This window comes from Pocillopora damicornis, chromosome 2 (genome assembly GCF_964200805.1).
Source record: "Pocillopora damicornis chromosome 2, jaPocDami1.2, whole genome shotgun sequence".
Lineage (NCBI taxonomy): Eukaryota > Metazoa > Cnidaria > Anthozoa > Scleractinia > Pocilloporidae > Pocillopora > Pocillopora damicornis.
The window spans coordinates 15214309-15235658 of NC_142671.1; the positions used below are offsets into that span (position 1 = coordinate 15214309).

The 21350-nt window shown below is 38.4% G+C and overlaps 3 protein-coding genes across 5 annotated transcripts; all 3 read left to right on the forward strand.

The window, feature by feature from the left end:
- Positions 1-327: 327 nt before the first annotated feature.
- Positions 328-6241, forward strand: LOC113677288 (uncharacterized). Of its 3 annotated transcripts, none has more exons than XM_027194081.2 (4): positions 328-640; positions 1751-1911; positions 2845-3769; positions 4518-6241. In XM_027194081.2, the coding sequence occupies exons 2-4, from the start codon at positions 1781-1783 to the stop codon at positions 5745-5747; spliced, it is 2286 nt and encodes a 761-aa protein (XP_027049882.2). In that variant the 5' UTR covers positions 328-640; positions 1751-1780; the 3' UTR covers positions 5748-6241. The 3 variants fall into 3 exon arrangements, with proteins under 3 accessions (XP_027049882.2, XP_027049883.2, XP_089053925.1); XM_027194082.2 differs by having other exon boundaries at positions 339-644; XM_089197799.1 differs by lacking the exon at positions 328-640 and adding an exon at positions 1413-1534.
- A 5652-nt stretch (positions 6242-11893) lies between these two features.
- LOC149050039 (von Willebrand factor A domain-containing protein 1-like) lies at positions 11894-14313 on the forward strand. Its single transcript, XM_089195253.1, has 3 exons — positions 11894-12112; positions 12375-12773; positions 13423-14313. Exons 1-3 carry the CDS (start codon positions 12043-12045, stop codon positions 13704-13706), a joined length of 753 nt encoding a protein of 250 aa, XP_089051379.1. The 5' UTR covers positions 11894-12042; the 3' UTR covers positions 13707-14313.
- Positions 14314-16063: 1750 nt separating this feature from the next.
- On the forward strand, positions 16064-19495 carry LOC113677272 (collagen alpha-1(XIV) chain). Its single transcript, XM_027194058.2, has 3 exons — positions 16064-16935; positions 17559-17957; positions 18895-19495. The coding sequence occupies exons 1-3, from the start codon at positions 16812-16814 to the stop codon at positions 19197-19199; spliced, it is 828 nt and encodes a 275-aa protein (XP_027049859.2). The 5' UTR covers positions 16064-16811; the 3' UTR covers positions 19200-19495.
- Positions 19496-21350: the final 1855 nt, after the last annotated feature.

The window sequence follows — 21350 nt, forward strand, 5'->3', positions numbered from 1 at the left end:
GCAAAAGTCATGGGTTCAAACCCCGTACGGGCCTGAATTTTTCAGGTCCTATTTTCAACTACTCGAATCAGTAGTGTTTTTAGCTGCGAAGATCTCTTAATTTCATGTTACGATTTGATTGCACAACAAATGCGTTTGAACCATTTGGACGATGTCTTCATTCTTTTACATCGACAAATTTTGACAGACAACGATAAAAACATAGATTTCTAAAAAGCAGCTGGGTCATAACGTAGTGTTAATCCCCATTTATTGGCCTCCAGGAGGCTTTGTAGACGTCGATTTGCCAGATCTGTAATAGCATGTAAATGATATGCATGGATTTTCAATCGTTTGCCACTCAAAAATAAAACATTGAATGACAACAAAACAAAACAAAACTTACCTTAACAAACGATGAAAAAGATGAAAGCAAATAACAAAATGATAGTGAAAGGAGGGCGAGGATGACAAAGACTCATGCCAAATAGCCAATAACTGAAGAAAACGAAATGGAGTGGGAACTAACTTGTGTCTCGCATGGCCCACATGATGATTCGCACGGCTCGCTGGCTCGCAACTTGTCAAGACTCTTGAGCTTCTACCTCCGAGAAAGGGGAATTTCTTTTCAGAAGGCGAGGGTTTGCGGGCGATAAGTTCGGTGGGTAAGAAGTTTTAACTTTTTCATCTCTCACTTTCAACATTCTATAGAGATGTAAAATTTCCGTTTTTGCCGATTGTTGAAATCGACCTGATTTTCGCAACGTTGAAGTCACTAAGACAATTCAATATTTTTCGGTTTCTCTGACGTACTTATTGTGAAATTTGTCAAATATCTCTGACGGAAATCTTTTGAGATGTGTAGGATGGATCTGTCACCTTTGCGCAGCAATCTTGTACGGCCAGAAATATTTAGTTATACCTTAAGTTCGATTCTCCCGATAAATTTTTCATTATCCTTGTCTGCATGGCTAAAATCGCGTATCACGCAGTTTTTTACCTTCGAGACGATTATCCAAATATTATTAACATATATGACTTGCAATTATTCAAATGGCTATTATTTGATAAAATTTTACGCAGTCATATCAAACAGCCGCTCTCAATCAAGTAAATGGTGTGCATTTGTAACGCGAATTCAACTAGACTAAGTTCACGTATGCAAATATCTGCGTACCATTATTGAAATCATTAGCAGTTAATCCGTCCAGTATAAAGTCTTGGGAGATCCGGAGCTATATAGACTTAAGATACTTTGTTTATTTAGAGAATATATTGCTTATTTTTTTACCATGTTAAAGATTTTCCTTACGAGTGAAGCGTTTTTATTCAACTACTATTTATAATGTACCCACGAAATTTGTGGCGCAGATGTTTTGAGATGCAAAACATTCATTAAGGTGATAAATGAGCCACAATAATGATGCACTTCTGTAATAAATAGAGACTGGCGTTTTCTACATTGCATCTGTCTCTGCTTCTACCACCGCAGGAAGATCCTAAAGAAAAAATTTGAGTTTTTTCGGGAATGAAAATAGTAAACTACAGCAATCCGGTAAGGATATCGTAAGTTTGCTTTCTGACACACTATGGAGGATAATAACTTCAATAAGCAAATAGTTAGCAAAAAATTCAAGGAGTCAGTAGAGTAGGACATATTTAACGGAAATCAAGACAAAACGAATAAATTACTTTATGTTACAAAGTGTAATATTTTTAATCGCATGTGATTAATGAGTTTAAAAATTTGATTTTTTTTTACTACCACCAGAGACGTGATTCAATGCAAATGTAAATCGACATGTCACGCAGCAAGATTAAACTAAGCATTGACTTGGTGGAAGCGGCCGTTGCCCACCGCCAATTCTTACAGCTTGTTGATGATCATCCAAGTCTATATGCTGGTCCACACGTTCAAAACGCAATCAGAAGGTAGGTTTGGTTCAACTGTACTGTTGATCAATCGCTTTAAATATTTAGGAGTATGGCCCGTGGGGATCGAAATAGAAAGCCACACTGTTTCATTTTTCAACTGTTCAAATATGTTTGACAGCACGTCACGAAAACGGTTTTAACGAACTATCAGGGGCACAATTTTAAATGCAGAAAGTTTCATTTAATTTCAACGTCCCGAATATAATTGATAGATTTTTATCATTACTTTCACTAAAGCATATATATCGTAAAAGTTCGGTTAATTAAAGTTCGGCCCGAGCATAAGTCTGTTACATGTAGAGTGCGACTTTTAAAGCGGCCGGTCAGAGTCATTTAGTTTCTGTCAGATGTGAACTGAACTAAGTGAAGAAGCTGAGAAATTAGAGGGTGGAAAGTTAAAGTGTAGGCTCACTAAATAGCGAGAGACAAAACGAGAATAATAAAATCAACGAGTTCAACGTATCAAGAAATGGTCTGTTGTTCCGGCTCAACTTCTCACATTAAGTATTAAACAATAGTCCTTTTGCTCTTTGTAGCACTGAGGGACTTCGGCCGAAGCGGCGCGAAAAGGTTCGTGAGTAATCGGAAAAAAATTTTCGGTGCATTTTTAACCTCTCTCAGCGTACTTTTTTTTTATCGGACAGTCTTTTATCATGCTCGTGATAAACAAATCGGACTTCGGCTGCGCGGCCGTCCGATCTTGTTATCACTCGTGTGATTACAGACCGAAGTGGACTCCACTCAGTCCTATTGCCATTATTTATTATTATTATCCTGAAATGTTACGGTATTGGGCACCCATAGTATCCTCCTAGCCATGGAGTGTATCCAGTCCTAACGGTCAGATTACAAGAAAGCCTTTGACTTAACTTTAAACTGATTTTAACTATTTTTAACTATTTTTAACTTTTTTTTTCTTTTTTTTTTTAGGTATGAACTTTTCTGGCTGCCTTTGCTCGCTTATTCTACGACCTCAGAAATTGCGGCACCACTCGACATCGCGTGGGTTTGGCACGTGCACATGCTGTCACCCGTCAATTATGAAAGGGACTGCAACGAAATTGCCTCTACTCTGCGAGATCACAAGATCCTAGTTGGAGAACAGCGTCAGAAAGGGCTTATTAAGGCCAAAGCTCTGTGGGAGAAGTTGTATCCTAGCGAGCCTTTTGAAGTTGACCTGACGGCCCCTGTTAACAATGCGCCAGGTTTCAAGTCAAGACTTGAGTATGACATCGCAGCTGCCTGTACTCGTCAGAGAGTATTTTATTATCAGGTGTCCTTACCTCACTTTGAAGATAAGAAATTCTTGACTAAAGCAGTGGAGAGATATACATGGCATCTCATGCTCAAGAGAGATAACCCGGAAATTTTTCTTGTGCCTTGCTACGACTTTGACCTCATTTGGCATGCGCATCAGGTAAATCCACTGCTATACAAAAAAGACACCACGGAGATACTGGGTAAAGTACTCAAACATGATGATTCAGTGAACGACCGTCAGCCTGGCTCAAAGCTCAACATGTCTGAAGAAACAACCCGCGAAAAATGGAAAAACCTGGGCCAAGAATTTGCAGTGAACGGAGCCATGTTCCGTGGAGAGCCTCCTCTTGAAACTAACACACTGGCAGGGCCCATTGACTACACTTGGCTGGCAGCACTCGAGTACACTGTAGATTTGACCAAATTGGAAGTTGAAGGTCTCCCTAAACCGAAAGCGTACACTATTAAAATCGATGTCATGAATGGTGAGCGGGTCCTTAAGAGACAGATTCGCGGGCCAAATGCCACACTTTCCGAATCCAGCAATGCCTTATCAACGTTTACGTTTAAAACGAAGAATAGCAGTAATCTGAAGGTAAGAGTTTTAATGCTTTAATAATTTATCTTCTATGATTCAGAGTTATTTATCAGTTGTCTCCTTCTCGTCTGATTTATTATGGTAATTACACTGAGTGCAATTTGGTCTGAAATCATCAACGTGATTTGAAATCAAAAGTATGATTTCAAGCCAAAATTGCACGACACGAAATTCGATTACACTTTATTACACCTATTTTGAAATCGGAAAACTCGTTCGCTTAATGCAGTTTTTAGTTTGTAAAAATATTTTATTGAGCTGGTTTGTAAAAAGATGCAAAAGTTGTCTCTCATTTCCCTGCAATTTGAATGATTTCTTTAAACAAGTTTGAAATTGATTGGTTGTTGTGTTTTGGTAAAGGTGTCTCATTGGCTGGGGCAAAGATGCGATTAAGAGCATAAAATGGTAAAATAAATCGCGCCGGTGAGAGCCAATCGGATTGCAAGGATCACATGTGATTTCACGCGCAACAATAAAGTGGCTGAGACATGAACACCAAGCCCAGTGAGAGGAAATCTTGTTTAGTTGAATCAGTTTCGGGTAGTTAAGTAACGGTGGTAGGTGAAAAGGGTGATGATGATCAGGGAGACCACTGGTTGGCGGAATCGTCAATTGTACACCACTGGGATTTTGTGTATTGGAGGGCAATCGTTAAGTGATATTTCATAGGATTAATAAGTCGCTACCGGCAAAAGAAACATTATTTGGTTCAAAACCATCATTAACTTTGTATTTATTTTATCAGGTTCGCATTTATCAACCAAGAACATGCTCTTGCTTTACACATTCACTTGACGAGTCTGACCAGTACCTGTTTGTAAACCATCTGGTCGGCAAAGTTCCTTACCAAAGTACCGCCAAGCCTGAGCCAGAAACGCACGACTTAACTGTGGCTGAGAACTTCAATGTTCGGTTTACTACTGTAGTTCATCCCCCCAAACTAGATGGATACTATTTTACCGTGAGACCAGAGAGAAATTTCAGCCCAGTCCAATATCCCGGTCAGATATTAAGCTCGCCGACGCTCTTCCTTTCGCCAGCTTCTTTAGCTTCCCCATCGGCACCTTGCGAAATGTCGCTCCATCGGGTACTTGACAGTGGGCTTCGACAGGCGTTTACCTGCCGAGTGGTGCACTCAGCTTTGTTGGTGTTCTCTTCCGTGGAGGTTATCAACCAATCTGGTTGCGTTGTTAGTACGGCTCACTTACTATGGGGGAGCATACTTCCTACGAAAGAACAGGTGAGCAAGCCACAAAAATGTTGCACTTTGGATGAGAAAGCAGGAGAAAGAGCAATGCTTATTAGAGGAAGCAAGGACTGGGGAGTCTGCACCGGAAAATGGGAAGGGTTTGTCAAGGGTGTCCCTGGCGTGCCTGGAATAAAAGGGCAGCCAAATAAACCAGGTGTAAAAGGAAAACCTGGCGTGAGAGGCCAACCTGGACATTTGTCCATCAAGTTCTTCTCACTGTCCGGAACTAAAGAGTGGAAAGAGGTAGAAAAGCAGGGAGATCAGTTCTGGGTAAGTCTTAGCAAAAAGATGAAGCTCAGCATCGATTTGCGCACAGGCTTGATTTCGTTTCCTTCTGAAGTATATCACGTGCCAGAGGTAATTGCACTCGGATTTTCAATTGCCATTCTTCATCTTTTATGCCAGCCTTACACTCCAGTCGGGAGTACAGATTATTCAAAACCATCAGTTTGTACATTAGGACAGGCCGACAAACCAGGTAGAATTCATAATGAAGACCTTGCATTAATAGTGGCAGCCGGGTACTATGCCAACACTGTACCAACTAACTCATACCTAAAGTATGCGATAGGAGGAGGTGCCTGCGGTGGATGTGGCGGATGCGGTGGCTGTGGTGGCTGCGGTGGATGTGGTGGTTGTGGTGGATGTGGTAGCTGTGGAGGATGCGGTGGTAGCTGTGGAGGATGCGGTGGTTGCGGTGGTTGCGGCGGTGGCTGCGGAGGATAATTGACTGAGATGATGCTATAAATATTCATTGTAACAAAACATTGATGATCTGAGACATTTAACTCAATAAAATAATCTGACTGCATTTTATTTCCGCAATTACGAGATAGAAACCTTGCAGAAAACACGCATAGTATCGGCAAGATCACTTGTAACCTAAAGACACTGGTGAGAAACGGCTGAAGTTTGTGTGAACTTATAAAACTTTTCACGTTTGTGTGAACTTATAAAACTTTTCGATTTCCGACATTTTAGTTTTCTGAATGCAGTAATTCCTGAAAGATTTTTCTAGATGTCATGCAAAGAGGAAAAAAAACCCATCTCTTGGTATTTCGGAGGTTGACTATTCTTTGAATTTCTGTGTCACGCTTGTCACGCAACTGATCTAATAAGTTAGAGAAGATATATTAATTGGAACTTAAATCTGGCTAGAATGTGGTAGAGCATAATTAACGTGATCATCGAAACAGCTAATAAAATCATAAATAAACAAGATAAGAGTGTCATGTTAAATTTTTTGGCAAATTGTAGTGATTTATGCCAGTTAACGGTGGCGACAAGTAGGCGCATCATGTACATTTCATAGTCGCTATCAAGTAAATTTTACCGGACTTTGAGTTCGTCTCGAGATAGAACAACGCAAATATACAAGGAAATTTTTATGGTAACTTTATAACTATCCTTTGGTCCTATGAAAGCTTGAAGCTCAGTAGATTGTGTCATATCGGTCATTGTTAAAACTGTCTTTGTTTTGATGCTACTTTTCGACATAGGAAAAGTATGTCGAACAAAAATATTCACCAAAAAATAAATATTTTTTTGGCAGCTTTAATAACGACAGGGGATTAAGTTTAGATGATAAAACAAAGGATTATGTTCACAGAAATACCGTAGGTCTAGTACATTCGTTACATGAGGTCACACAACTCGGATAATAATCACAGTGAAAATTTGCATATTTGAGCGGTCGAACGAAAAAAATTATTTCTCGAAAACTAAAATATATTAAAAAAAAAAAAACTACACCACAATTATTAGAACATACTGGGCTACAAAACATATAAGTAGGAGGGAAAACAAATTTGGGTGACTTGCTGCTGTTTGTTTGATGCATGCTGACATTAGCTCTTAAAAGTTAAAAGAGCACACAATAACAATAAAGTCCTGAGATAGAGTTAATAAAAATACTAAAATAAATGAAATAGTTTACATAAGCTTCTTAAATAAATCAAGGCTATTTGAGTTCCTAGGAGATATTGGAAGAGCATTCCATTTGTGTATCGCTTGATAAGTTTGTCTTTGTTGGCCCCGCTGGCACCGAGATTTGGGCACTTTAAATTTATCTTTGTGCCTAGTATTATAGGGGTGGGTATCCCTTAACTGCATCAAATTAAATTCCCAGTCAATCAGCCCGTGCATGCATTGAAATACAAAAGGAAGACAGTGTTGCCGTCGCCTTTCTGATAAAACTAGCCAATCAAGTTCGTTAATTGCCTCTGTTGCGGAGGAATGTTTAGCTTTATCAAGGATTGATTTAGCAGCTTTGTTTTGCAATGACTGAACTTAAGCCATCAGAGTTTTGTTTTGTTTGTCTTCCCACACAATATCAATATAATCCAAGCCAGGCAAGATCATTGATTTGATGCAAAGTTCTCTGGTGTGTATTAGCAATAAATGTTTGATCCTTCTGAGAATGCCAAGTCGTTGATTTACTTTGGCTGAAATGTAATCAACATGATCACTACAAGTTAAGGTTTCGTTTATAATAACTTCCAAGTATTTGTAACAATCTGCCTTGTCAAGGAACTCGCCACAGATTTGTAAGGTAATTTTCCCGAGGGACTTCAGCCTTTGTGAACTCCGAGTTATCCTAAACTGAATTCCCTTGTAGCGTAATATTCTCTTATCTGAATGCTTTTATTTCTACGTTTTAAAGTCCTCGTTCAGAAAATTTTGGCTTTTTCCTTTCTCTGAGTCTCGTTATCGACAGTACGTGATATGTGTTACTGTGCAGTGTATAGCGTGCATTTGAGATCACAGTAATCTTTAGCACCACAGATAGATAATTACCCTGGTCAATGAGTATCAGATCTTTTTGCTAAGTTGTTTGTCGATAAAAAGATCAAATCTTAATTAAACGATATTTTTATCCAGTTGCAGTGAAACCATGAAATTACAACGTGACTTTTATGTCTAGTTCATGTACTAAACAAGCCTCTCCGTTGCTGAAGAAAACTACAAACACCAATTGCTCGCTTTTATTTTAACCTTTAAAAGTCCTTATTCTCAGAAATCGTTTTCTTTTTCGTTTCTCTTCGTATTCTCCCGATCAGTATCGACAACTCCTGATATGTGTTACTACGCAGTGTAAAGTGGTCATCCGAGATCACGTAACGTTCAGCGCCACAGGCAGATAATTTCCCTCGTTACATGATCAGTTCGTTGATTAGGATGTTTGTCACTAGATCAAGACTTTACAAAACCTTAATCCAATTGCAGTGAAACAATCAGCTTATGTTACCACTAAAATATCTAAGTCATGTTCTAAATCGGCTTCCCTGCTGCTGAAGGTCAAAGTAGCTAAGAAAAACTAGTCACGCAGCAAGGGCATTGCTCAACAGAGAGAGTACGCGGAAGAGTTCCACACGTTTCATGCAGGTTGTGAAAACCGCCTGTACATGTTAAGCTAAATTCAGATTCTCCACCGTGCACGGTATTCGAACGTCTATTTGAAATATTTAACCTAAGGAATCCAGAGAAAGTACAAAAGGGGATATCTTCTTTTTCGAAAACGGAGCAAGTTTGCGCCTTAAGATCGAACGTGACAGAAAGACCGGTTATAGTCTGGCTTTCCTGTCAAGGTGAAGCTTTTTCGAAAATGATTTAGCTCAGTCTTGTGGAAAGTACTTTTTCGTCTACCAAGCTGAAATACGGAGATATGAGTAATTACGGGCTGTTTGCAAAAGGCAGTGAAGCCGTGAAAAATTGCATTTTGTAGAAGAACAGTGTTTGAACCGTAATGTTGATTTTTTATCAACCATGTTTAAATAGACTAGAACTGAATTTGGTGATCAGGTGATATCCGTCGTTCTTTCAAATTCAATTTTTTTTAGAACTTCCCTAAATCAACTTCAGCGTAAAGTTCACAAGGACTGCGTGCTAAATAAAGCCTCAGGCTTCCACGTAACTCAACGAGAGTGTTGAAAAGTAATGTTGATTTTTATCAAACCGTAATGTACGAGTTCTAGATATAATATCGTTGACTCGTTTTGTAGACTAGGACTAAATTTGCTGATCAGGTGATATCTGTTGTTCTTTCAAGTTCCATTTTTTTGTAACTTCCCTTAATCAACTTCAACGCAAAGTTTACGAAGACTGCGTGCTAAATAAAGCTTCAGGCTTCCACGTAACTCAACAACTTCAGCCTTCCCGTCACAGCTTCTGCTACATTCTTTACCTTCGCCAAAGTCCTTGCTGAGAAGGAATACACGTACAGGGATTTCTTTCTGCCTACACTATCAACAAAGCGAAGACAACCAGCTTCAAGAAACTTCAAAGAACGCATAGAGCTCTTCAAACAACCGACGCTAATCTCTTCGCGACGAACTGTTCCATTAACGGCGCTGGATTTCTTTCGTTCGCAGTGGTGTCGGAAGATTTAATGTTCTCTCATTTACCAAAAATGTTAACCATTATTGACACAAATTACCTGAACTAAGAAGTGAAGAAAGAACTCTCGATTGGCAACGTTCGTCCACGGTTTAGCCAAATAAAGTCAGTCGTCCTAAACACCCAATAGTCATGCAAGTAGCCCTTTTTAACTCGTGAATTGCGCGCATGCGCAAGAGCGAGTTATAGATACGATGTGGGGAATAGCATTCGCTCGCTCGCTCGCTCGCTCGCTCGCTCGCTCGCTCGATTGGTCGATTCCTGTAAACTTTTTTTAGATTTTAGGCTTTTGAGTGCATTTTATAGTTTTTGGCGAGCAATAAACAGACGAAATGGCGACCTTTGTTGCTAAGAATAGTGGTGGGGTGAAAAAGAAGCCAATGATAATCTTAAAAGAGTTTTTTTTTTCGTTTTAGTTTCAACAAGCGGCGCCAGCGACTGGCAGGCATGCAAGGATTCACACTGAAATAACAGAACAACCTTCGTTTTTCATAAAATTGTAATTTACAGTCCTTGAACTTGAAAACAATCCGAAGATTCATTGAAAATATCACTTACTGCGAAGCGCTCGGAGTTTACAGATGTTCAAAAGCTTTTTCTGTTATAGCGTGAGATTGAGGACAAAATTGATCATTACGTTTCGTCGCGTGTGTTTTTCCTGTGAGAAGCAACAAAAGATGCCGGCGACTGACGAAATAACAAGTTAACACGAAAATCAGATAACACCTAAACAAACAATTTTAGCTACCGATTTTCAGTGAATTTTTAAAGAACAATTTTCTTTTAAGTTTCAAGACAATTTGAAGATTCAACATACAAACAACGTACTAAAATGCGAAAGTTACACACCACAAAATTGATAAATAGGCCTGAAATGAAATTCTATCTTGTTATTGATCATACGTTGCCTAGCACGTGACCTAAATCTACCCAGGCGGAGATCCAAAATGACGGTGGCAGGCTTGGCTTAGTTATATCACTCAAAACTCGTTCCCGTTTGTCTCATTTGATAAAGAGGGAATCGTTAATGTTTTCATTAAGACAGTATTGCCTTGATTTTCTAATATTTACAACGAAAGACTGTAAATTTCACTTTTCACCCACATTTACTTCCAACCTTTTCTTTTGAACCAGAAACAAAAATGATAGACGTTTAAAACACATGACATCATCCACCTTGTCAAATGTAATAGCATGATCATTTCAATTGTAATGCCTTCTTATCCCAACGTTACTTTGTTTCTCTGCTACATTAGCGAACACTGAACTACTGCTCGTACTCTAGATATGACAATCAACCACAAAATTCCCTAAACAAGATAACATTAAACATAATCTAAAAAATCATGTGTCAATTCACGAGTTTGCTCACAGAGCACTTTGATTAGTTACAGGGTCAGCAATTACTTTTACTAGGTCACCCTAATTTGCACAAAGTCAGTTTCTCCAAGAAATAACATAATATTATCAGTAATTTCATGAACCCTAGATTAAAATCAAACCGCGAAGCAGAATCACTTTGCCTTGAGGTATAGAGGATCATTGCGTACTCATTTTTTAAAAGCCTTTGTGGTGCTAGTTAGTCGCTTCGAACATAGAACAACTTAATCGGTAATACGGATGTAAATGGCGAAGGCCGACTCAAATCTGTCACGGAATCATTACATTTTTCTGTCTTTCGCGTGTTTACGTTGGTTCGTTTTAAAACGTGATCAAAGTATTGCAATAAACCTGGTTCTATTTCTCAGAAGTAAAGCTATGCTAACAGTTTTGATGTACAAAGGGCTGAAAAGGAAACAGAACTACAGCAGTGTATATGGAAGAACAAAATTTCAATGGTAAGAGTCGGCCGTAGGAGGTGTAAAAAGCATGCGTCGAACTGATAAGCTTCGACGACCCGCCGTTTGGAAGTCGATGACCTACATTTTTGCACAAAGCAACAATATCACTAATAAGTTATGGACAAAAAGAAACACATCAGCCAACCATTGTATCTTACGCCGAATATCAAGCCAAAATAAAGCTCAACAACTTTTCTCAACCGGCATCACAAATACGTGAGGGAACAAAAAACAAAGACAATCTTTGTTCACAGTTTCCTGAGAACTTACCGTCACAATGCTATTGCGCTTTAAACGTGCAGCTGTGGCCACAGGTACCTATAGCACGATTAATTGATATTTCTTTTGATTCGTGATATGATCAGTCTATGAATTTCGAGAGCTGTTTGCCTTCAGACATCAAATCTAAGCTTGAACAGAATTTTGATCTCAATAAAAGACACATTGATGAGAGAACTATAGGTTTCAATACAGTTCATGGTTATTCGCAGTGCTAGAAATTTCCTTATGGCTGAAGGTCAGAATAGTAAAAGAAACAAGAAAAATAACGATGTATTGTGTGACTGTGTGTTCTTCAAAGCTGAGTAACAATGTACGTGTGATGAGAAAGGGAACGTGCCATCCTTGCCAACTGAAACAGTCCAAATTTGGAAACAAATAGTTGAGCTTCACTTGAGGTAAACAGTGAAAAGGAAGTTAATTTCTCTATAAAAGTACGCTAAAAGGTGGGTGAATTTCAAACCTGCAAGTCAGATCTAAACAAGTCGAAAAAGAAGGACTTCGCAATGTCAAGAATTCCTCTGTATGTTGCCTTTGCAATGTGCCTGCTGATATTCTTTACAGCATCAGTTCGGAGTAAGTTGTGTTATGTGAGTTTTGAATTCTCAGCAATTTATAGAGTCAAAGTTTATATTAGATTCTTTTTAAAAGTTGATTAACGATCTAAAAATCTCAATCTTTTCCATAGTCACGCACTTGCACACGAATAGGCTCTCAGTAAAATGAAAATGATATCAGTTTTGGACCCATTGGTCCTGAACGGAGTTGTTTTCTACGAAGAAATTTTTAACGAGCTGTAGATGATATCAATGGATTCATTTGAATGGTTCTTTTCCAGCTTTCAAACTTCCAGGTGCCATCGACACTGCAAAGAGGCTCGAGGCAAATTTCGTAAAAGCTAAACCTAAGCTTCCTAGATTTCGGTCTTTCTTCCAAATACCCGCTTCAAGAGAGGTTCACGATGTCATCGTCATCATGGATGGCTCGGGATCGGTTTCGTCTTGTGAATTCGACAAAGCAAAGAAGGCGCTTCGTTACCTATTAACCATGAAAAATAAATACGTGGACCTCAAGTATGCTGCGATCACTTTCTCGGATTCTGCCTCTGTGAATTTCAATTTTTTGCCGGAGTATTTCGCAGCCGATCAGATGAATAGAATCACTCGCCCAGGAGGGGGCAGTAACACTCAGGCTGCATTGGCGAAGGCCATGGAATTATTTCAAAACTCCTGGGCAGGTAAACCTTTCATACATATCGTAACATTACCTCCTTTTTGTATGAGAATGAGAGACAAAAAAAGGGGAAAGTATAGGAAATAATACAAGGCCTCTAGGATATTACTTTCTTCTGTAAGTAACTTACATAAAAGTCTGTGAAATGAAATGAAAACCTCAACTTCGCTCTCCGGATTTTTTTTTTAGGAGAGATTCATCTTTATTTAACAAATAGAGAAGCCTTGACTATGCTCTGTTCTGTTGTAAAGCTGGTAGGAAGCGGCTGGAACAAGAAAGAAGTGCACTTCTTTCAATTAACGAAAAGAAAAGCTGGAAAAAAGTCCGGGAAATGGTCGTACATAGCACAAATTGGCAGATAACTGGACAGCTTTAGCTCAGCTCCTTGTTTTGTACTCTGATAGCGCACCCTCATTCAGTTCGACTAATGACAGCGCGCGTTATATCCCAACTTTATTATAGAGATAAAGGAAAAACCTGGCCTATGCATTTGTATTCCATATATGATAATGCTGTCGAATGAAATAGTTAGCCTTTGCCTAAACTACGCAAAATACATTCTTAGTAAAGGAGTTTTATATGAAACCGCATGGGTTATTTTTATTCCTTCGTTCACCCTTAAATTAATTAGGCTTTTGTTCCATGTTTTTAAGGCCGACGTCCAAATGCAGACAAGAAAATAGTTTTACTCGTCACAGATGGAGGATCCAATTCCTTTTCTCAGACCAAAGCAAAGGCCCAAGAACTGAAGAAAAGTGGTATAGAAATTTTCGTTATCGCTGTCAGTGGCTACTTTAACGGAATAGCAGAGATAAAGGAGTTGGCTTCAACTCCACCGGAAAAGTTCTTTTACGCGGCTTCTGGCCTTTGGGAGGTGGTGAAGCAAATTGCAAAGCATATCTCTCCCCCAGTGTCAATTGGAGACTATAAATGCTGAGCATGATCGTCCTTGCTGAATTAAAAAAAAAGAAGGTAAAGACCCTTCTTAAGTTTGAAACATAGTTTTTTTTGGAAACATTCATTGTTTGTACAAGTTGCTCTTGATCAGATGAAAAATTTCTTTGCTCGGTAGTTTCGTCAAAATCTATCTCAAAGAAGCCCAAAGTTTGCATAGATGGAAACACTTTCTGACCATTTCGAGTTTTCAATTTTCCGCCACAGGCCATCTTTCACCTCCTTTGTGATATGGCCGTTCTTATCATAATTAAATAATAGCACGGATAATATTGGTAACCAGAATTTAAAAAAATGACACAAGATTCAAAATTGATACTCTCAGTGAAAATTATATTTTTAAAATAGCTGATACTTGTTTCGTATTTTCTGCAAATGTTCTGCTTTTTATATTGTCAACGAAGCTTACAGAATATTTTCAACTATCTAACGCTGACCTTGTTTAGCAAGAGGTCTTCCCTTAGGGAATGCGTTTTTGTTGTAATTTTTGGTAGTTATAGCTCTATGTATCAATTGACTTTGCAATAAATTTCTATTTGTTTAGTGATCGAAGAAAATACAATTTTCAATAAAATGCTGCTTTTATTTTCTGCTCTGTCTCGTGCGAATTTTGAGTATCTCGTTACAGCTACTGTAAATCAACTGGTGATTATGTCATAGAAAAACAGCACAAATTAAAAACAGAGAAGAGGGGGTAATGGCTACCTTTTTGCCAAACGGAGAGGGGTGGGGGGTCGGTGGGGTAGGATGCGTTGCCCTTCTCGCTCTGAATTTTTCGAAAATATCTCTGAAGTGAACTAACCGACTTTTGTTTATGAAACTTTCCTGTTAAATATTTCCTTTATCACGTAAACATAGATTTAATCACCAATCACAGATTGGGAGTGACTTCGGCAGAACTCAGTTGGAAGTTAATTGGTCGTTACTTAATGAAACATGTACCTATGTCGACTTTGGTCCGTATATGAGTAAAAATTCGATCGAAAACCAAGATCCATGACTAGTCGTGATAAGACAACACAAGTATTCGAAATGACGAGTAAAATGTGAAGCGAAGATTTTTCCAAGGGTTAATGAATTGACTGAGAATTCGGTTAAAAGAAAAAAACCTAGAATGTTTGTTGTTCGTAAGAAGTCCTATTTTGGCAGGACGACCGCACCCCCAAAGATTTGTCCCCATGGACAAAATTTTTTTCCGCGAAGAGACAAATAAGTCGCATTTGGTGTGGTCAACTGATGACAGGATTTTGGGTTCAGTGTTAGGGTTAGGGTTTTCATTTTATGGCTGTCTAGTTTTTCATGTGCTTTGAGGTTCTCCTCTCTCCTAGTTACATTGAAATTATCAAATTATAACATTACTCATATATCCAATTCGTGTACTAAACAAGCTTCCCTGTTGCTGAAGGTCAAATCAGCTGAAAAATTTTTAATCACGCAGCAGGGGCATTAACAAACAACTTATGGAAGAATTGAAACTTTTCATACAGGCTGTGAAACTCCACTGCGTTCGTTCGTTGAGCCCCAAATTGAACAAGTTAACCAAAGAAAGCCACGGAGGAAATAAGAGCAAAAGTGTTTATTTTAGCCAAATTCTTTTCGAGAAACGAGTCAAGCTTGTACCTGAAAGATCGAACTTGACAGAAAGATAGCGGGTTACTCTCTGGCTTCCCCGTCTAGGTGAAACTTTCCTAAAAAAATCAATTTTGCAAATGCTCAGTCATCTTGAAAGTAGTTTTTGTTTTGTTTACCAAGCTGAATTATGTAAACGTGAGTAATGGCGGGCTCCTTCGATAGAGTTATGCTGTGAAAAATTACATTTTGTCGCAGAACGACGCCATGTAAATTTATGTTTGCTCATTATGTACGAGAACTAGAAACACTAATTGTTTGCTTTTATCTTTACCTCTAAAAGTCCTCGTTCTGACAAATCATAGTCATTTTCGTTTCTCTTAGTATTCTCCCAATCGGTATCAACAACATGTGATATGTGTTATTATGCAGTGTAAAGCGTTCATCTGAGATCACGATAACCTTCAGCACCACAGACAGTTAATTTCCCTGGTTACATGATCAGTTAGTTAATTAGGATGTTTGTCGCTAGAGATCAAAATTTAGTTTAAACGAAACCTTAATCCAATTACAGTGAAACAAACAGCTTACGTTACCAGTTATATATCTTAGTAATGTTCTAAATCGGCTTCCCTGTTACTGAAGGTCAAAATGGCTAAGAAAAAAATTAGTCACGCAGCAAGAGCATTGCTTGACAAAGAAAGTATGGATGAGTTCCAGACGTTTCGTGCTGGACGTGAAAACCGCCTGAACATGTTAAGCCAAATTCAGATACTCTACCGCGCACTGTCGTTGAAAGTTTATTTGAAATATTTAACCTAAGAAATCCAGAGAGGAAGTACAAGAAAGGACATCCTCTTTTTCGAAAAACAGAGCGAGTTTGCGCCTTAAGATCGAACGTGACAGAAACACACGTTACAGTCTGGCTTTCCTGTCTAGGTGAAGCTTTTTAAAAAATAGTTTGGCACATGCTCAGTCCTGTGGAAAGTTCTTTTTTTGTTTACCAAGCTGAAGTACGGAGATGTGGGTAATTGCGGGCTGTTTGTAAAGAGCGGTGTGGCTGTGAAAAATTACATTTTGTAGAAGAACAGTGTTTGAACCGTAATGTTGATTTTTATGATTTTTATCAAACCGCAATGTACGAGTATTAAAAAAAGTATCGTTGACTGGTTTTGTAGACTAGAACTGAATTTGCTGATCAGGTGATGTCTGTCGTTCTTTCAAATTCCTCTTTTTGTAACTTCCCTTAATCGACTTCAGCGCAAAGTTCACAAAGACTGCGTGCTAAATAAAGCTTCAGGCTTCCACGTAACTCAACAACTTCAGCCTTCCCGTCACAGCTTCTGCTACATTCTTTACCTTCGCCAAAGTCCTTGCTGAGAAGGAATACTCGTACAGGGACTGCTTTCTGCCTATAAAATCAACCAAGCAAAGACAACCAGCTTCAAACGACTTCAAAGAACGTTCAGATCTCTTCAGACAACTGAGGCTTATCTCTTCGCGACGAACTGTTCCAACAATGGCGCTAGTGTTTTACCGATTAATGACGATCGTCATCCTCGCCTTTTTAACTGGTCAATGTTGCGGTAGGAACCCATTTTGGTTCAGACCCACTCCAAAGCGTGATCAACAGTATTATCAGTGTAAGTATAGAGGCACTTAGGTTAATTGTTTTTATTGCCAGGTCTCCTTACGTTATTGTCAAAGTGGGAAACTATAATTTCATAAATGCCAGTATTTCAGTATTGCTCTTGGGATGCTACATTTTACACCCTCAAGGAATTCTTCAGTTAACACCACTACGAGAACGAAGAGGACGAGAAGAAAAGAGGAACTCCTTGTTTTTTTTGGCGTTGAAATACCACTACAGATAATGAGGGTGGTACGATTTCGTCATTGCATCAGGATAAAAAGAATTATTCTTTATAGCGAAATAAAACCTTTTGCCGCAACCGAATCACTTTTTTCGCTAAACAAATACTGGTTCAAGTGCTCCCAGAATCTTAAATGAGTGTATAACCATGCTCTATGTAAAACTCAAAGATCCATATCACTTCAATGCGTTTGATGGGCGAAAGGTTAAGTTTGCTCTTTGTTGACTTTGTGAAAATACTTGAACTTTATTAGGATTTTGATATAAGTACACGCAAGTAACACGTTAACGCGTTTTGTGTGTGCCAGTGTCAGTGTATGTCATCTCCTTGTGGAGAGCAAGCAGAGCATGTTTTTGATTCATTTATTTGGTTACTCATATACTTTTTTATAGCATTTCAACACGTGCCGACTAAAAATGAGACCGCAAGGAAATTGGTCACCAATTTCTTTCGCATACCCCTCTCGTACTTGTCTCAGATTGGACGGAGCAAGAGGCAAGTCACACAGGAAGATATCGTGGTGATTCTGGACCGTTCAGGTTCGATTGGGGACTGTAACTACGAAAAAGCAAAGCAAGCCTTGAAGACCATGCTTGACATTGCGTCAGAAATAGGATATGACAACAGATATGCAGCAGTGACATTTGCAAGCCATGCCACGACCGATTTTACTTTTGTTGCCAATCCGGACGCAGGAATTAAGATAAAGAACCTTCCCTATATCCGTGGGGCAACCAACACTCAGGCTGCATTACAAGAAGCAAAAAGGGTTTTTGAAGATCCTTCTTCAGGTATGTGCAAATTCATTTTCGATTGAAAGCTTTCATTTTAAGCAGAGAGCGTCAACAGTTACAACAGCATTTCTCTAGAACAATCTGGAATCTACCGCTCCATATGGTAATGATCTAAAGTTCTGTTAGTCATTAAGTTATAAAACTATAACCAAAACCAAGCCAGCCTCGATTTTGTGCATAGACGGTATAAGTCTTTCTCTGATAGATGAATAAAGGGGGGTAAGTTTCTAATTAAAAGAAACTGTGCTGCTACGTCGGTGGGAGAGTATATCAGGGTAGCTTAGTAATATCAACTGAGTTGGTAACGTAAATTGGCCAACGTAAAGAGTTTCAAAGCTGACGTTTCGAGCGTTAGCCCTTCATCAGATTTCACTCTGACGAGGGATGAACGCTCGAAACGGCAGCTTTGAAACTCTTTACGGTGGCCAATTTACATTATCATATACATTACATTATCATATACAGTTGATAATACTAAATTACCCTGTTTCTCTGATAGAGGTTGCGATGTGATCGATCATAAGTTCTGCCGCTACAATTTAACTATTGGCTACATGCTTAAGGGACACATTGAAAATATTGTGTGCTTTCCACAATAACTCTAAGTCAAAGTCAGTTACAATGATCTTTGATAAACCAGCTTAATACTTTACGTCTTAACATTAGTTTTCATATATTCTTTACACTGTTCTCTTAATGCTTTCAATACCGGGTGCTGATAAAGAGAATTTGTTTGACAATCTGGAGCTTCTTAAATTGGCGATCACTTCCTTTGTTATCTTAAGTTTACATTTGATTTAAGGATGGTACTCAAAAAAGAAATTAGAATTTACTCAGCCTTTGGGGTTAAATGACTATGATTTTTAGTGAAAAAAAACTTGAAATACGTTCACTGTAAAACCTACTTACTGTATTCATTTGTCCTTTTTCAAAGGGAAACGTCCGGGTGTTAAAAAGATTGCTTTCCTTATCACCGATGGGCAATCAAACGTTGATCCCTGGAAGACCATACCAAATGCTAACTTATTGAGGGCTAGTGGTGTGGAGATTTTTGTCGTTGCTGTTGGAGATTACAAATCAGGAATCAGTGAAATCGTGGAAATAGCTTCGCCAGACCGTAAATACCACGTGTTCCGCGTCGCTGACATGAATGGCTTCCTGGATGTTACAAATTTGGCTTTTAAGTTAGTTGCTCCCAAGAAATATGCAGCTTTAACTCCTCATAAGAAACTTTGTTAAAACGATAAATATCAAACTTGCCTTCTATTTTAAGTCGTAGTTTCAAAGGAACAGTAATTCAATATAACTTATTTTAGCAATTAAGTAATTAGTTTATTATTTCCCTCAAGTTTGAATATCACATTGTAATGGATCCAAGGTCAAGTAGGAATCGTAGGAAACGTTTCAACCTTTAAAACAGAGGATTTTGTGAGTTCGTTTTGTTTAATATTGATTGAAAGAAGAACTCTGTTGCTTTCATAGTAAGTTTGGTTAACAAAGGAATGTAATAAACGAAGGCGCTAATTCATGGCTTAGATTAATTTTGTCATTAATGTTATTACGTCAAGTTTTGCGGTCACTTTTTGTTAGACGTTCAAAAAGGTGGGAATGGAGAATTTGGGCACAAAGGTGGGAGAATACTGCTGAGGACTGCGTCTGCAGGATTTATGGGTAGACGAAGAAATTAAAAAACAACTTCATGACCGGGAAAAAAGTTGGATATTATCGTTTTCTAGATGGCTTTTACTTAGCATAAAGTTGTATTAAAACTCCTGCTCTACGAACTGTCAGACACTTTTCGGTCTATAGTAAATTGCCATCTCACGATGTTATAAAGCAGTAAGTTTGCATAAATTGAGTTATTGACTAAATCGATTCATGAAGACTGGCATGACACTGTGGAGAGGCGCAAAGTAAAACTTTTAAAAAACCCCCGCATGATCTAATAGGTTTTTTAGTCAACAACCGTGCAACTTTGTGGAACAATTGAACTGTGCAACCTGAAGCACTTGACGAACGACTGAGTTTCATCCTAAAATATTGCAATTGTTGATTTAAGAGAGCAAATGGGCCAGGGCAAGAGACAATGAATATCGTGCTTTGGACCACCATTTCGCAGATGACGGACTTCCTCGATGTTTTTCAAGGTCTACCAAGCAGCGTTTCTGGGCGGGGTTACTTTTGGGGCAGCTTGACATCTTTTTTTCCTTCACTAAGCTTGATGAGAATGTCAACGATCAGGAGAATTAAACCAAGTCACAGAGCTCTACGACAAATGTGCTAAATAGTCTCCGGTGTTACAAAAGGTAACATCATGTGATGTTGTTTTTTTCGGGGGAAGTTGTAAGAATATGTCTCGATTATTTTCATTCTGATCAAATACTTCCAAGCAAAAAGGAAAGTTAAAAAATATTCTGATTGATCCCTCGAAGACCATACCAAATGCTGAATTACTGAAGGCTAGTGGTGTGGAGATTTTTGTCATTGCTGTTGGAAATTACAAGACAGGAGTCAGCGAAATCGTGAAAATAGCTTCACCAGACCCTAAAGACCACATATTCCGTGTCACTAACATGAATGGCTTCTTACATGTTACAAAATTGGCTCTTATGTCAGTTGCTCCCAAGAAATATGCCGTCCAAGCTCATTATAATTGGCTTTGTTAAAGTTGGTACATCATGATGTAAAAGGAACAGTAGTACAATATAACTGATTTTAGTGATATTGGTTCTGTCAATATTTCCCCTGAGTTTGAATTGAAATATATCCAAGGTGAAGCAGGAATCGTAGGAATCGTTTTCAGCCCTTCAAAGAGAGGATTTACTGAGTTCATTTTATTTTTATATTGACTGAAAAATGAACTTTATTGCTTTCTAACTTAAAGTAAGTTTAGTTAACTTAAAAATGAATATGTATTTTGTCACTAAATGTAATAAACAAAGGCGCTAATTTATGGCTTGGATTCATTTTTTCACTAAATTAATGTTACTAAGTCTAAATTTTTTGAGACTTTTTGTCAAACGTTCAGAAAGGTGGGAGTAGATAGTTTTGGCACAAAAGATGCCAAATTAGTGCTGAGGATAGACAAAGGGATTCAAAAGTAACCTAATGGCAGGGGGAAAAAGTTGAATATTGTCATTTTCTAGACGGTGTTTACTTGGTATAAAGTTATATTAAAATGGCAGCTCTACGAACCTTCTGACGCTTTTACGTCGATAGTAAAGTAGCATTTCACTGATTTTATGAAACAGTGAGTTTGAGTAAATTGAGTCGCCGACTAAATCGAATCACGAAGACTTGCAAGCCATTGTGAAGTAGAACCTTAAAAAAAGAAAGCCTTAACCGTGCAACTTTGTGAAACAATTAAATAGAACAATGTGCTGCACTTGA

What these genes read in the sequence shown, in the direction of transcription:
- LOC113677272 (XM_027194058.2), top strand. Translation starts at nt 16,812, where the DNA reads ATGGCGCTAGTGTTTTACCGATTAATGACGATCGTCATCCTCGCCTTT. An exon ending in TGATCAACAGTATTATCAGT is followed by an intron (nt 16,936 to 17,558) that starts GTAAGTATAGAG and finishes ACTTTTTTATAG; the next exon opens with CATTTCAACACGTGCCGACT. An exon ending in TTTTGAAGATCCTTCTTCAG is followed by an intron (nt 17,958 to 18,894) that starts GTATGTGCAAAT and finishes CCTTTTTCAAAG; the next exon opens with GGAAACGTCCGGGTGTTAAA.
- LOC113677288 (XM_027194081.2), top strand. Translation starts at nt 1,781, where the DNA reads ATGTCACGCAGCAAGATTAAACTAAGCATTGACTTGGTGGAAGCGGCC. An exon ending in GTTCAAAACGCAATCAGAAG is followed by an intron (nt 1,912 to 2,844) that starts GTAGGTTTGGTT and finishes TTTTTTTTTTAG; the next exon opens with GTATGAACTTTTCTGGCTGC. An exon ending in AGAATAGCAGTAATCTGAAG is followed by an intron (nt 3,770 to 4,517) that starts GTAAGAGTTTTA and finishes TTATTTTATCAG; the next exon opens with GTTCGCATTTATCAACCAAG.
- LOC149050039 (XM_089195253.1), top strand. Translation starts at nt 12,043, where the DNA reads ATGTCAAGAATTCCTCTGTATGTTGCCTTTGCAATGTGCCTGCTGATA. An exon ending in CTTTACAGCATCAGTTCGGA is followed by an intron (nt 12,113 to 12,374) that starts GTAAGTTGTGTT and finishes GTTCTTTTCCAG; the next exon opens with CTTTCAAACTTCCAGGTGCC. An exon ending in ATTTCAAAACTCCTGGGCAG is followed by an intron (nt 12,774 to 13,422) that starts GTAAACCTTTCA and finishes CATGTTTTTAAG; the next exon opens with GCCGACGTCCAAATGCAGAC.